This window comes from Erythranthe guttata, chromosome 3 (genome assembly GCF_056151865.1).
Source record: "Erythranthe guttata isolate IM_541 chromosome 3, IM_541, whole genome shotgun sequence".
NCBI lineage: Eukaryota > Viridiplantae > Streptophyta > Magnoliopsida > Lamiales > Phrymaceae > Erythranthe > Erythranthe guttata.
The window spans coordinates 1,425,401-1,442,131 of record NC_142535.1 but is presented as its reverse complement, the minus strand read 5'-3'; the positions used below and the strand labels follow the sequence as shown (position 1 = coordinate 1,442,131).

General features: G+C 34.4%; 2 protein-coding genes and 2 long non-coding RNA genes across 6 annotated transcripts; 2 read left to right on the top strand and 2 right to left on the bottom strand.

Moving 5' to 3' along the window:
• The first annotated feature begins 237 nt into the window (after nt 1-237).
• Nucleotides 238-2,238, top strand: LOC105972601 (embryogenesis-like protein). 2 transcript variants are annotated; one of them, XM_012997564.2, is made up of 2 exons: nt 238-814; nt 2,008-2,238. In XM_012997564.2, coding segments are annotated over exons 1-2 (480 nt in total). In that variant the 5' UTR covers nt 238-335; the 3' UTR covers nt 2,009-2,238. The 2 variants fall into 2 exon arrangements, with proteins under 2 accessions (XP_012853018.1, XP_088671500.1); XM_088815374.1 differs by lacking the exon at nt 2,008-2,238 and having other exon boundaries at nt 254-815.
• Nucleotides 2,239-3,456: 1,218 nt separating this feature from the next.
• On the bottom strand, nt 3,457-7,219 carry PDE338 (Nucleic acid-binding proteins superfamily). The gene is made up of 8 exons (XM_088815373.1): nt 6,204-7,219; nt 5,783-5,857; nt 5,588-5,659; nt 5,352-5,432; nt 5,171-5,268; nt 4,808-4,933; nt 4,155-4,203; nt 3,457-4,056 (listed from the first exon to the last, which is right to left on the bottom strand). Exons 1-8 carry the CDS (start codon nt 7,044-7,046, stop codon nt 3,883-3,885), a joined length of 1,518 nt encoding a protein of 505 aa, XP_088671499.1. The 5' UTR covers nt 7,047-7,219; the 3' UTR covers nt 3,457-3,882.
• Nucleotides 7,220-9,872: 2,653 nt separating this feature from the next.
• On the top strand, nt 9,873-11,555 carry LOC105974862 (uncharacterized). Of its 2 annotated transcripts, none has more exons than XR_016030194.1 (3): nt 9,873-10,182; nt 10,302-10,414; nt 10,937-11,555. It is a non-coding gene; the product is annotated as an uncharacterized LOC105974862 (long non-coding RNA). The 2 variants fall into 2 exon arrangements; XR_016030195.1 differs by having other exon boundaries at nt 10,302-10,477.
• Nucleotides 11,556-12,066: 511 nt separating this feature from the next.
• Nucleotides 12,067-13,069, bottom strand: LOC148771480 (uncharacterized). Its single transcript, XR_016030196.1, has 2 exons — nt 12,538-13,069; nt 12,067-12,411 (listed from the first exon to the last, which is right to left on the bottom strand). It is a non-coding gene; the product is annotated as an uncharacterized LOC148771480 (long non-coding RNA).
• Nucleotides 13,070-16,731: the final 3,662 nt, after the last annotated feature.

The window sequence follows — 16,731 nt, the reverse complement described above, 5'->3', positions numbered from 1 at the left end:
GATTTCACTAAATTTGAAACCGCAAGGGTGGATATGTAAGAAAATTTATAGTTAAGAGGGGTTGTTGTAATTACCCAAACAAGAGAGAACTAAAGAAAAACTCGAGTTCGAGTGAGAAACCCAATTAAAACATTAAAAGCCCATTAAACTAAATCAAAGTCCAATAGCCCATTCGATAAACAAGAGGGGGGGGGGGGTTTGTAATTTAAGCATACATGAAGGGGGTGATTGTAATTTACCCTAAATTCAATAACCCCCAATTGAACCAAAGGGGTTTTTCTCCTCTTCTTCTTTCTTCTCCCCCAAATTCCTTTGCTTACAGTAACTCTGCAAAAATGCTTCACCGTTCATCTCTTCATCTCCACAAATTACTCTCCCGACACGCTTTCGGCAAATCTCCACGGACCAAATCCCAATTTCCGACAACCTCCGCCGCAAATTTCTCGAATCAAATCTCCCCATACCACAGCCTGAACAAACCCCATTGTTTCTACACTCCGGCAGCTGTATCGAGATTCAATTCTCCGTTTTTCCAGGGTTTCAGGAATTTCAGCGCGGAAACCGACAAAGAAGTGGATACAATCAACCTCAAATTCGCCGAAGCGAGGGAGGAGATAGAGTCGGCCATGGATTCCAAAGAAACCGTGTATTTCAACGAGGAGGCGGAGTGCGCGCGTGAAGCTGTCGGAGAAGTTCTGGAATTGTATAAAGTGCTTCTGGAGAAGCTGCCGGAGAAGGAGAAGGCGGCGATACAGCGGGCGATGGGACTCAAGATTGAGCAGCTGAAGGCTGAGCTTGAACAATTGAATGAGTAGTGAGTTTCCGATAACCTAATTTTTTTCGTTATTTTTTTTCTGCGGTTGATATCTTGTGTTGGTTTCGGTGCTCGGTCTTGCTTGTATGACGTGGATTATTCGAACTTAATTAGGCGATATCGTATCGTATTAAATAATGGAGTTGGTAATGCTGTATCGTTGATTTTTGATTTAGTTTATTGCGAATGTGATGGTGGTAATTCGATGAACTTCTTTGTAATGCCGTCACAAATCCGAAATGCTTTCAGTAGTTAGGTGCAAGTAAGTTCATAACGTAATTGTTAGATTAAATATGTATATTACGGTTGATTTCATAAAAAAAAAAAAGATTAAGCATGTATATTGCTAAGGTGGTGTTTGCAAAAGCTTTTTGAAAGTGATTATGAGCTTTTTTTTGCTCAGGTGTTTGCAAAATCAACTTTGTTTTTGCTTCTCTTAAAATAATCAGCTTTAAGCTATTCTTTTAAAAGCACCCATAACTCTGCATTTTCTATTTAAGTTCATTTTCCGGAATATTTGCAAACACCCCCAACTTTTAGAAATAAGCACTTAAAACTGACTTAACTCACAATCACTAACTTCTGCTTTTAAATAATCATTTGCAAACACCACGTAAGTAAAACCGAACAAATTAATTGGGTTTCGGGAGGTGGGGTGGGGTGGGGTGGGGTGGGGTGGGGTGGGGTGGGGGGTGTTTGAACTTTGAACTAATGGTGGTTGATGGAAGTTGAACTTAAAAAAAGAGGTGAAGAACACGATAGGAGCTTGTAGCCTTGTTTCCTTGCTTGACTAACTCCGTAAAGATTTGATTTTTAATAAATAATTGAAAGATAGTTAAGTAGTAGGGTTTTATAATTTTATCCCAAAATCGCGCAAAGTTTTGAGATTTTATACGTATGAAATTCAGGAATATGTGTAAACATTTAGTTGGAAATATAACGTATCTTAGAACAATTTGTATGTTGGCACAGTTATTTATATGTTGGGTGAAATACCGCAACTGTTCCAGCTCACTGATGAAATTTGTACTTGCGGATGCAGAACAAGGTTTCGATAATCACTTATATATAGAAATCTACGAAACCAAGGGAAATTTTTAATTTTTTTTGTTGTAAAATTGGTGTCTTGACTTAACTTAAGAAGAATATCAACTTATTGCATAAACTTACCCGTTTTTCGTTTGTCTAAACAGATGAGTTTCCGAGAAGAGACTGCAGTGCAATGAACGGGGATGCAATAAGATGACAAATAACAACAGAAACATGAAATTTGTGACACCAAAAGACTAAGGGACTGTTTGGATGTATTGTTGTAAGTGCATCAGAAATCCAGGTTTTGAGTGAGATATCTTGACTTGTACCCAAACATGGCATGCTTCTTTTGTGTCTCCCCTTTTGCATAAGGAAACATTTATTTGGTTCTACATTTATATATTTAATCTTGAGGATTTCGTTTCCTAAGAAGGTATGCATCTTAGTAATTTCTTTAAAGCCCCTCGTCATTAAAATCATTTCAAATAAGGACATGATCCTTATTACATTTTCGGATTCAACCCCGGGCCCACAACCCTTTTTTTAAATTGGGTTAAAATGAGGTAACATAGAGGAATTGATCATGTAGTCTTGGTCTTCGAGTTGTTATTTCGATACACGAGGTACAATATCACTTGTATAGCTCCGAATACACAGGCGGATGGATACATTCGGAAGATGGAAGTAGCTATATAGAGCTAGCACATTAAAAACAAAATCGAAAACCATAATGTTGCCGTATTTATACATGCCATAACAAAATGGTCCAATCCAAGTAAGCCGTAGACAAACCACAACGAACCATTCAAAAACATAAGAGATCCCACATTTTTCGTTTCCATCACCAAGTCCTAAATTTATTTTCGATCGAAATTCAGCTAGGAAATATCACATAATAAAATAATTGCAAACGCCATGAGTAGAAAATGCAGTACGATACATATTTTATAGATTTATGAAGGTTTTATGATTTAATCGTCTCTTGTTTTTTTGTTTAAGTTCACATCACCATCAATCTTCGTCCCTCACTTTTCTTAAATTGCATGGTTAACAAATAGTTTTCTCATAATTCAACAGAAAATTGTTCAATTTAATATCATTTTTACTTTAAGAGCTTCCGTTCGAAAAAACGAGCTTTATAGTACATTGAACTTATGGTCCCAACTGTATTAATTTATAGAAGTTTATCCGTTGCCCTTAATATAGAACACATTTAACATGAGAAGGAGTAAATAACTGGAGCCTAAAATTATTATGTATCTATATTTTCCAATTTTTCTCCTCTCTTTCTTGTTCAAGAAAAACTCTTTGCAAATATTTCTTTGAAAGACTTTTCGAAAAATAGGAGCATGAAAAAGAAAAGAACCCGAAACGAGGAAGAAACGAAGTGTGATAAAAACAAATAATAACTCAGTAATCGAAACAGCATAATTAGAACTCTCTCTCTCTCTCTCTCTCTCTCTCTCTCTCTCTCTCTCTCTCTCTCTCTCTCTCTCTCTCTCTCTCTCTCTCTCTCTGAAGTTTTTTTCGTTTTAGGGCTCATTCGGTCTAGGCTACTGTTACTGTGCTACACATTATTAGTTTATTACAAACCCGTTCAACAAGCTGAATATCGAAAAATATTTTCATGTGCAGAAAAATCAAGAAAAAAGAACATAAATAGAATTGCAAATATACATATAGCTGCTCTAGGCAGCGGATTCTACCGCCGCGTTATCTTTTACACGCTACCATTACAAATCCTCGTATCGTTTTACGGGTAAAGATAAGCGCAGTACCCAAAAAAAGCCACCTTTTTTAAATAAAGTTGGGATCAAAAAACATAAATCGAAGCTTAAATTGGAAAACGTAATTTAAAAGAGAGTACCATATTCACAGACACCTCAGAAACTATTACCTTCGGCTTCCGTTCTTCCTACAATTGCCGAATGACAAGTGTCACGTTGGAGAAGAATTCATTTTTCAGGATTAAAATAAATCCTAAATCCTCTTTTAGGATAATTCTCGTTGTTACTAAATTTTCGATTTTTAAGGATTTAAATCTCGATTTCTCTCTCGAATTTGAACCATTTCCAGTTGGAATATAACTTTTCTTCGTCTTCAAAAGGCAAACCGTTCGTGGGAAGGGGTTCTAACTTTCTTTTTGCGGATACAGCCGAAATTCTCTGCCGGTACTTCTTTGCCATCTCTTTAGCTTCAGAAAATACTTTCTGAATAAAATTGGAAAATTAAAAAAAAAAAAAAAATAATTATTATTATGGTAATGGGATAATATATTAACAAGCCATTATAGTGCGTTGGTTTTTACCTCCTTGTTTGACAAAAATAGACCAGGCTCACTTTCGAGTTCGGCAATGCTGCACAACAATAAGATTCAGTTTAACGAAAACAAGACAATAATTTTAAAAGAAGTACCACTCAACAAAATTAACTCCGATTCCGGAATTTTCGGAAATTGTGTTACTTCTATATTTCCCGAAATTTTTGGAAATTCAAATTTTTTTTTTTGTGTAACAATATGATTTAACTACTCTAACTATATAAAATCTAAAAAATATAGCTAACTAACATTGATATTATAAATATATTTTCGGAAATTAAATCGGATTGGAAATTGGAATTCCGCTTATCTAATATATAGCTCCGATCCTGATCAGAAAATTTTCGGAAGAAATCGAAAAAATTGAATTCCAAAAATTGAAATGAAAATTTTATTCTAAATGGGAAATTTTCAGGTCAGAAAAGGCGAAATTCGGAAATTACGTTTCAATTTCAACACCTAATTGGGATACATTAGTTACAATTGTATGCATTTACAACTTATCAAACTACATTTCCATTTCAACATTTTTTTGTAAGCCAATTTGGTAAATCCCAAAGACGGATCGTCACAAAAAAAAAATTAAAAAATAATATATATATTTGGATAAGAATTGAACATTAAAGTAATTAATGGCATACCTCAGAGAAATTTTATCGTGAAACATCGATTTTACGACCACAACTTTAACCTCTTCACCGACGGTGAGTACGTCACTAACGGAAGTAATTTTGCCTAGAGATATGTTTGATATATGTAGCAATCCACTGCAAAATATTTATTAAGAAAAAATTAAAAAACATAATACAGACGATTGTTACTCAAATAATATGCATGCACAATAGACGGAAATATGTTCACTTTGAAATAATCTATGGAACAACGTAAACGTAGCTCGTATTCAACCAAAAGAAAACCTCAACGAACAATCATTTAATAATTTATCAAACTGCAATTTGCAAAAAAAAAAAAAAAATCAAAATAATATTTTTTTTATTGTTTACCTCCTATTAGTGTCGCCTATCCTTATCTGTGCGCCGTAAGGGTACAATTTCCTGACCGTTCCTTCTAGAAGAGTTCCAGGTTGAAGATGCATCATCTCCTACGATTAAATAAATAAATAAATAATTAAAACCGAAACCAACGTCGAAATGTAACAAATAATCGTAAGTGAAAAATACAAACCCAAGCCTCCTTTTCGCTAAGTATTAAGTCATTTGTATCTTCGTTTATTCTCGTAATTTGCACATGCAGCCTTCGCCCCACCTGCAAATACGAAAACATAATAAAATTAAGACAAATTCGTTTCTGATGATAAGAACATTTTTCTAACACAAGATTCGACAATTTCCGAGTAAATAATAATAGCTTTATAATTGATAATCGTAGTTATTCCACAAATTGAACGTAATTGGTCGTACATTCTCTTTCAGTTCCGTGAAATTGTTGACTCTATTCAGCAATTCGGCTTTCGGAAGAAAGGCCCTCAGCCCCTGCAAAAAAACCAATCACGTACAAACTATGGATTTATCATTTATATATAAAAAAAAAAAGATTTTGTATCTAAGTACGTGTATCGGAGAAAAAAAAAAGATAAAGAGACAGAATTCTTTAACCTCGATTCTTGTAAGGAGACCTCCGGTATTCCACTCGGTTATTTTAACCTCTATTGGCTCGTTGAGTTGCTTAATCTGCCCAAATAAACGAATCGAATAACGGTATAAGCTTTAACACACTCGATAATTTGCTCCGTCGGTCGACAAAAACAATAACCCACTAATGAAATTAAGTAATGCAAACAAAAGGTAACGATTAATTATTCTCGGGATTTCTCGACCTCTTAAAAGTTTCAAAACCGTAATGGCAAAACAAATCTAAAATATGTTTTTATTTACAGATGAATTTATGTGAAGTTTCATTCTTTAAACACGATTTTGCAGATTCTTCATCCAATCTTTAACCGATTAATACTTCCCTAACAAACAATTTCCAATAACAATAAACCGAAACGAAAAAACGAAAAGAAAGAAAAAAGACCTGCCTCACTCGATGCCAAGCAATCCGTCTAAACAACCTCCTAGTCGAAATCAACGGCCGGCCGCCAAGCGTCCGTCCAAGAACCTCCGCGAAAAGAATCGTACCGGGGTCCACAACCGGCCTACCGTGGCCCCTTTCACCACTCATCGCCACGTCATTCCTCACCAACCCGACCTTCCCTCGTACGAAAAACTCGTCGGAATCGCTCTCGACATCGCACAAGAGATAATCCATCTCCTTATCGTACAAGGGCAGCACTTCTTTCGTCAGCATTGTGCCCAACGTATCCGCACCCACATTCACATCGAGCTTATTCTCGTTCCCCGAAACGACCACGCCGACTACCAAATCGCCCGGTTTCGGTTCGTAGTATTCGATACCGACCTTCTCGATATTATCATCGCCCTCTTCTTCCTCTTCGATATTATTCCGGTTAATTTCTTCCTCTAATGGCCGGAAAAACTTATAGAAGGGCTCCAAGATTACATCTTTATCCGGTTTATCCGGTTCGAGTTGTTCTGTTTCCTCGACCGGAAGGGGGTTCGCTTGCTTCGGAGAAGGCTTGTTGAGTAATTCGGGCTCTTCGTTTTCGGGCTTTCTGGACAAAAGGGTATCCTTAAATTCCTCGAAGACTCCGTTTTTGGTGCAGAAAGGGATGTGGGTGCGTCTGAATTTGGACAATTTGAGGGCGGGGAATGAAGTTCTGCAAGAATTTGACGAGTGGGGTTTTTTGGGGGTTTTAGCAGGTGGGAAGGTTGTGGATATGGCGGGATTGGTGAAGGGTGGAGATGAATTGAAGAAATAGGATTTGCTGTTACAGGGACAGTGAATCAGGGTTGCCATTTCTGACGGCGGCGGCGGCGGCGGCGGTGTCGGCGGCGGAGGAAATGGTTTGGTTTCTTTGCCGCTTATTTTTATCCGTTCGTTTGTGTGCTTAATTTTGTTCGCCGTGGAGTGCGTCGCACCAGATAGCTTCTCGGTCTATATGGACCTTATTCAAACATAGTATCTTGTTTGGGAAAATTATAATTTTGGTCCTTTATGTTGGTCTATTTAGGGATTTAGTCCTATAAGTTGTCATATTTTAATTTTACATGCAATAATTATGCAAAATTAATATTTTTAGTCCTATTTCACTCGAACTTTGAATTTTAGCCGTCGTTTAATGATGTACCTAACAAACTCGTAGAAATTTATTTATATGGACACTTAAAAATTATAAATGCTCCTCTAATTTGATTTATAGATGAGTTGTCTCACATAATTAAAGTTCTACAAATGGTAAGTTAGATGTCGAATTTATAAATTTCCAAGCGTACATATAAGTAAAATGCGTCGAGTTTATTTTTCGCGTCATAAAACTAAAAATCATGCAAAATAGGACTAAAAATATTATATTTGCAAAATTATTGCATATACATCTGAAACATGATAAGTTGGAGGACTAAATTCCTAAATAGGCCAACATGGAGGACCAAAACTATAATTTTCCTTATCTTGTTTGGTCACTTGTTGAGTAGTTTTCCACTTCTCCTTTTTCCTACAAATGAGTACACAAATACAATTAAATACAGTTTGCTTACCTATATCGAATTAGATTAGATTGGATTAAAATAATATGTTTGCTTCTTTAGGGCTATTTTGCTTCACTGGATTGGGCCGGATGGATCTTCCAATCTGGGCGGATCTCAGCTTTGGTTAGTCACAAGCTGATCCGGGATGGATCCGCGGCCCGGTTACCGATCCCCCAATTAACGGATTACAGATCATGAGTATTAATATTAGCATCCTATTAGTGCCAGTATCAATATTAGTTTCAGTATCAGTATCAGTATCATTATCAGTATTAGTATCCGTATCAATATCAGTATCAGTATTAGTATCAATGTTAGTATCCGTATTAGTACAATTATTAGTATAATTATTAGTGTTAGTATCAGTCTCAATATTAGTATCAGTATCAATATTAGTATCAATATTAATATGAGAATCAATATGAGTATGAGTATGAGTATCAGTCTGAGTATCAGTATCAATATGCGTATTAGTAAATATTAGTATGAGTATTACTATTAATATCAATATTAGTATCTAATACGAGTACTAATATTAATATTAACATTAGTACCATTATTAGTATAAGTATTAGTATATGTATTGTATCATCAACAATATGAGTATTAATATCAATATCAGTATCGTCATCAATATGAATATTAATATCAATATCAGTATGAATTTCATTATGAGTCGTAGTATGAGTATCGGTGTGAGTATCAATACCAGTATGAGTGTTAGTATGAGTAACAATATTAGTATCAATATAAATAGCAATATTAATATCAATATTAATTATCAGTATTAGTATAAGTTAATATCAATATTAATATTAATATTAGTATCAATAACATTAACAGTATGAGTGTCAGTAACATTATCAGTATGAGTGTTAGTAGCATTATCAGTATTCATATCAACATTAGTATCAGTATGAGTATCACTATAATTAGTATCACTATAATTGTCAGTATCAATATCAGTATTAATATCAATATCAATTTCATAATAATTATCAATATCAGTATCATCATCAGTATGAATATCATTATGATATCAAATGAGTATCATTAATAGTATCAGAATGACTATTAATATTAGCACCAATATAAGTAACATTAGTAGTATCAGTATTAGTAAGAACATTTGTATCAGTATTAGTATTAGTGTTAGTATCAATATTAATATGAGTATTAGTATCAATATTAGTATAAATATGTATCATTATTAATATCAATATTAGTATAGATATGAGTATCAGTATGGATATCAGTATGAGTATCAATATATTAATATTATTATTATATCAATATTAGTATATATAAATTAGTATCAATATAAGTATGAATATCAATATTAGTATCAATATATGTATGGGTATCAGTATTAATATTTTGCATTTTCATTAGTATCATTATTAGTATTAATATTAATATTAGTATCATTATTAGTATTAGTATTAGTCTTAGAGTATTAGAGGTGACATGTACAATTATTGTCTTAATTTCGAGATGGACATTTGATTTTTGTATAATTTATATGTTATAATTATTTTGCAATTTATGTGCATCTAAACTTTATGCTAATCTTACCGTGGACTTCAATGAAGTTTTTTTAGTAATTTAACATAACTTATATTTATTTCTTACACTTTTAAGTGATTTACATCTTAGTAATATGTGTCGTGGTCGCATATGAACAATTAACAATATACAAATTACTTGCTATGTACATCAATGCATGTGTTTTGAAACTCCACTTTGATAACAAGTTTTACATTAAGGATTAGAGTGTGTCGGTCATGATAGTTGTAATATTTGTAATATTTGTATCCGATGATGTATCATAATTTTAATATCGCATTTAATATTTTTATCAATTATTTTATTTTATTTGGAATGAAATTTTTTTCTATAAGAGAAATATATATTTTTATTATAACATATTATATATATCAAATATTGAAGTTTATAGTAAATTATTTTATCTAAAACTTTATTTTTTAAATTATCACCGTGCATCGCACGGGTGAAATACTAGTTAAATACAGTTTGCTTACCTATATCGAATTAGATTAGATTGGATTAAAATAATATGTTTGCTTCTTTAGGGCTATTTTGCTTCACTGGATTGGGCCGGATGGATCTTCCAATCTGGGCGGATCTCAGCTTTGGTTAGTCACAAGCTGATCCGGGATGGATCCGCGGCCCGGTTACCGATCCCCCAATTAACGGATTACAGATCCGACCCAAACACGTCCGATTGTACAATCCGGTCCGCTAGCCCAATAAAGTGAAATGTTCTTTTACCTTTATGCCCTCAAAATTCCTTTCTTATTACAAATTAGCCGACTATATATTTCAAAATTTCCCCCAAATCTCTTCTTACGGGAGCCCTAGGCAATTACTTAGCAGCGCATTTGGTTTCTTCCCTCTTTCAATTCTTTGATTTTTTTTTTCTGGTTATTTAGTACAATATTTGGTTCTCATCTGTTTATGTTCTTTGTAACAAATTTATATTTGCTAAAGTTATGAATCGCAGTTTCTTTTTGGCGATCTGAACCGGTGGATCTCGCGGGCTTGAGCAGCTTCTAGCAGGCGGCGACCCTGACTCTACGGCGACGGACGTACTCCCGCGGCCTATCACCTCCTGAGGTTAGTTTTTTAATCTCCACGGTGACTTGTACTTGTGAAGAGAGTAATTATAATTTACCCATTGTACGATTGTATTTCCATGTTTCTTAATCTCCACGGCGACCTATACACGTTTACTGTCTTTTGTGTGGCTAATTTTTTCACAATCAATTAATAAGAGGTTCTAATTGTGGGTATTCGGTGTCATTGAAACTGCAAAAATCTTTGGTAACCTCTCACATTAAATTTGAAATTTTGAAACAGTAGCTAATTTTTTTAATATTATTTTTTATTCAACATGGAAATGGGTACTTTGTATGCTGTGGGTGCTAGTGAATCAAATTGTGTATTTTCCAGGTTTGTGTGGTATTCCAATTTATATGTGTATAAACATATAGTGTGTGTTGAGTGTAAATAGAATATACAATATTCCCACTCTGTGCGGTGGTAATATTTTGTGGTAATATTTATGCTATGTTTCTGTTGTTCACTTAATTATTCTTTGTTGTTATCTTGATTTTGTGAAATTTTTATTACATTAAGTTAATGGCGAACAACAATGAACAACAATTAGTCGTCTTAGCGGCGTACGAGGCAGTTGAGCAGATGAAAATACTACTTGCTATGTTTGCACAGTTGGTCCGTCTGTTTATTCGTCGTCGTCGTACGAACTAGATTAGTATGGGTACATCCTATAGCTTAAGAAGTAGGATACCAAATCAGGTTAAAAATTTGACTTACGTTGTCGGTACGAACGACACACTATGCCGTAAAAACTTGAGGATGAACATGAACACATTTGGTAGGTTGTGCTACCTTCTTCAAAATCTAGGCGGGTTAGAAGCCACTAGAAATGTATCAGTGACCGAGCAAGTTGCTTTATTTTTGCACGTGCTTTCCCATCATGAAAAAAAACGTGATCATACAAACAAATTACCAAAGGTCGGGGTTTACGGTTAGTAAGTACTTCTCGAGGGTTTTGAAAGCGGTCCTGAAATTGCACAATGTCATGCTCGTACAGCCCGTACCCGTGGACGGAAATTGCGAGGATGTTCGTTGGAATTATTTTGAGGTAAATGCAACCTAAATATAATCTTGATACCACCATTAAACTAAATCTCTGAAACTGAAATAATCCTTCCCGCTCAGTAATAACAGTCACCTACTTATTGCAAATTTTGAAAGAAGACAATATTCTCTACATTATTGGAAGACAAAGTATGGAAAATTTTGGAAACATCAAGAAAAGGTGATGTGTTCGATGGATGTATGAGGTAGAGAATATTTTTAAAGTCTGCACTTCTACTGTTTATTAGTTGGGGCTATCTTGCCAAAATCTGAAAAACAATATTACATAGTTGGGGCTATTCTACAAAAAATGATAAATCAATATTGCAGCTTAGTTTGGGCTATTTCGTATGAAAGAAAAAAGCAGTATGGATAAAAAGTCTAATTTGCAAAAATACAAAAATCAATATTGCATAGTTGGGCTTATTTTGCAAATAAAAGGAAAACCAATATTGCATTATTCCCTATTCCAAAACAGTTCTTGTATATAGTTGTTTTGAATTAGTTTGGCATTCTGGGATAACATTTTGCAGGAAATAGTTCATTAACCAAGATTAATTAGAAATGTGGAGGATCAAGAATTAAGAAATTCACATACACATTAGTAATCTCAAAAAAACTTCATAAATTTTCAACATAGCATTACATAGCCAGTGCCAAATCTGGGAAGGAAATGGTCTCACACAAATGCAAAATCACATTTTCTTAACTGACAAACACATGTACTTACGCAACTGAAATTGAAATCACAGAATCACCATCATTATAAAAATTGTTACAACAATCACTGATGTCAAAAGGGCAATTATTCTCCATGTTCGAATCCTTGCTTCTTGTTCTGCCACTACGGTTTGTAGGACCTCAATCTTTCTCAGCAAGCCGGGGATGATTAATTTAGCTCTTCCCCCAATTTCGGTATCACACCAAAAAAAAATTTTGCATTTTCCAGCCTGCAAAAAACGGAACCTGTTAAGCAATGGAGAGAATTTGTCTAACAAAAAAAAATCCAAAAGCAATTCAGTCGACGGTAAAAATCATGGGTTGGATCGTTTTTCCGGCACAAATCGGGATCTTACCCCCCTTTTCGGACAACTCACAAAACGGCGACCGGGATTAGTCGTAGTCCACGAAGTTTGGACAACAACTTCCAACCCACAACTGCATACGAATGGGTGAGTATGGCCGTTCAACTCATCACAGAAAAAATGGCGCCCTGTCCGTTGCCGACATGTCGACGAACTGCTGATGCTGCTCATGTGGCCTTCAAACTTTTTTATTGAATTTCAAAATTTTTTTTTAGAACAGAGCAGTACAAGATGGAGGAAGAAGAGAATCCCTATTTTTTCTAATTTTTGGAGCAGAGAAGACCGTGTATATGAGGAGGATGAATTCAATAAATAGAATTTTTGAGGGCTAAAAATGTCATTCACCGCCATTTACCAGTCAATCCAACGTACCTAACGGCAGAATGATTCACTCGGATGCTATCCGTAGCTACGAATCTGTGAAACCTAATATGAGATAAAGACACAATTTCATATATCCCAACAGTGTTTATTGGGGATGGATGTGGGATCCCATCCAATCCCAACCAACGAAGCAAAATAGCCCTTAGTCTACATGTAGTATTAAATTTGTTATTATATTGGATTAAACCAAATTTGATTGGATTGGATTAATTCCCTACTGGTTAACTAATAAATTAATTAATAGTATGTTTGGTTCTTCGGATTGGATGTTGTATTATATTTGTTAGATTATGGTATTATATGTGAATTGTCTATAAATTACTTTATTTATTGTTTTAAGGGTAAATTTGTAATTCTCTGTCTTAGTCACCCCTACAAACTTAATCGCTCCGGACCCACTACGGGGCCCACGACGTCTTAGAGGAGGACGACAACGGCATTACCGGCGTTTCGCTGACCAAAGATTTAGTCAACGCCGCTGCGGTGAACTTGAGGCAACACATCAAGATTCTCGCACCAAAGATGCTGCCACTGAGTCAACTCGCTCGCAGCTGCCAGTGCCACTGAGTCAACTCGCTCGCTACGCCTGCTCGGCGGTGGGGTCCACCTTGTTGAAAAAACCCGTCCTAGTGCCCGATTTCACGAAACCCTTCCCACGCATGTGCATTCACACGGGCGGGCGAGCGGTGATTGAAAACGTGGCTCGAGTCCTGAGACTCAGCGACGAGGTCACCGAGCCGGCTCGGACAATTCTGCATAAATTTGGGAATGCGTCGAGTAGTCATAAAATATACGACTTGGCATATTTCGAAGCAAAGAGAAGGGTAAAAAGAGGGAGTTAATTGCAAATACCACCCCTGTGAAATCTCTAATTGTCAAATACCCCCTGTCAAAATGTGGATGCTAGAGGAGATAAAATGTGGATGCTAGGGTAAAAAGGGGAGATAAAAAGGAGAGATAAAATGTGGATGCTAGGGTTTGGGACAGGTTTCAAAGTTGGAACCTTGAAGCCATTCCCACACCAAGCTTCCAACTTTTGAAACATGTCCCAAATCCAAGCATCCACATTTGATCTCCCCTTTTTACCCTTCTCTTCGCTTCGAAATATGCCAACTCGTATATTTTATGATTACTCGACGCATTCCCAAATTTATGCAGTTGTATCAACTTGGAAGATTATTTGTTTTTTAGAGAGACAGAGTACAAACTTCACTAAAAAAACAATATTAAACTAACTTGTGTCCCATCTATCCCGCCGGAAGTAGTCGGTATCGCAATGAAAAAACACGAGGAAGTTGAAACATTACTTCATCTTCTAGCCAACCTAGGGCCAAAAACTTTAACATTTTTTCTTGGAAACTTGTTAGAAGAAGATAATATGTGTAGTAGTGTAACTAATGAACTAATTAGTTATTTATAACTTTTAACTTTCCATAACTCTTCGGAAGAACTTGAATCCGTAGATATTTTAAGGTGGTGGCAAAACTTTAAATCAACGGTAGCTTAAGAATCTGCTTTTAGTGCGGGTGGCGTAAGATTTTAAGCGTTGGGAGAAATTCTCTAGCATTGAGGAATGTGGAGGTGTGGTATGTATGCAAGATTAATTTGAAGCATAAATACGAACCCAACAACAAAACCAAAAAAATATGATGATATAGTGCCGATGAATATGACATCCTTGCAGAATTTATTGATGAAGGTTATTGAAGGCCAACTGCAACAACTTTGAAGATTAGTGAACAAAATATTTGAAGATTGTTAAAGAACACTTTGAAGAGCATTTTAAAAAATATTATTTTCACACTTATCTTTGAAATAACGGAAATGTTAAATGTTCTTTCAGTTTGCTAGTACATAATTCAAATGACAAATAACTACGATTTTTTGAGGTTTCCAAACTCGAACTAAAAGATTACCAAAATCACATTTAAAGTAGATTTATTGCGGGTTAAAATAATATTCATTCTTTATGTATAACAGTTGAGTACGACATCCAATCTAGACGATTCAAATTGAATTAGAAAGTCAACTCAACGAAATAATAACATTGTGCGAGTTTGTCAAATTCAATTTGAAAAGTGGTCAAACATACATTTGATCCGAATGATACTAATAAAATTGAAACAATATTTTAAAACAAAATGCATTTGAATAACAAATATAAGTCCTAGCAATCAAATTAAAAAGTTAATTTTGAGATTCCAAAGTTAAATATTTGAAATAAAATACTTTGCATGAATTATTTTCTTCCACTTGTTGAGAAATTGAGGTGAAAAAACATCCTTAAAAAAGATGACAGAAGCAAACTTGTATTATTCTAATCCCAGCCAACAGACTAGAAATTTAGTACTAATTAATAATAATATCTCAAAGATTTCACATGGGACTGCCACTAATTGACTATTATTATTATTTACCACCGTCTCTTGTTCAAATAAAATATTGGATTAAATTCTATGTGTTGTCATTTGGTTGGATAAGGTAGTCCATAAATTAGGATAAATTACGGTTATGCCCGGAGGTAATGTCAAACTACGAAAAAATACCATTTTGTTTGGGTAATTCCAACCACACCCCTCAACTATGATTCTTCTTACACGTCCACCCTTATAGTGTCAAATTCAATATATTCTTCCAGATTCCGTGGAATATTCTCTAATTTGTGCTCGTTTTGTGAAGAAAAAAAAGACAGTTCTTGATGCACTACAAGCTGATATTTAAAAGCCTAGAAACACATATTATGATCATCTCGTCAAAATGTAGAGCTCGAATGGGGTAAAACGGGACAAGCTGGAGAATATTCTACAAAACCTAGAAGATTCCACTAAATTAGACACTTCAAGAATAGATCACGTGTAAGCAGATTCATAGTTGAGGGGTGGTTGTAATTATCTAAATATGAGGGGGTTTTCGTAATTTAATATTGGCTCAGGGGTGTGGCCGTAATTTACCCCTATAAATTATCATGATTTCCCTGATTTTTCCATTGGGCCCATTTGATATACACCCCTCATATGGAACTTATATAGGGCTAGGTCCACCCCTAAAATTATTTCTTTGATATAACCCCCTGGAGAGGTAAAAGTACTATTGGGCCCTTATGTTCAATTTCCACCCAACTGCATTCAGCATTTCGCCCCTACATTCAGCATAATACTGAACTGCATTTAACATTTTAGGCCTGCATTTATCATTTTTATAGATTATTTTAAAAAATATATAAATTCTTATTTTATTATTATTTATATATATATATATATATATATATATATATATATATATATATATATATATATATATATATATATCGTATTTTGTATTTTTTCTTATTTTTTTAATTTTTTTAATTTTTTTAATTTTTTAATTTTTTTTAATTTTTAATTTTTTAATTTTTAATATTTTAATTTTTTTAATTTTTTTTGGATAAATTTACTGTACTGAATATATGACTACAGTATGCCACAGTCATGTATAGTTATATGTAATCATGTACTGTCTTTTTACCCCAAAATTAATCTACACCAACAACAAAATTCACAATTTAATCTTTATATTATAAATCAACTAACCCAAAAAAATTGAAAAAGACACAATCACATGCATACAATCTTTAAAACATGAACACGCATTACTGTACATTAAAAAACACATAACGTACATATAAATATATGTTACTACACGTGACTATAGTTATATACAATTATCTATAGTTATATAAGTGGCATAAGTCCGGAGTACTGTAACATGAATCCAACTTCACAAAGGCACTTCATCGAATTTTATTCTCTGCATGTCATAAAA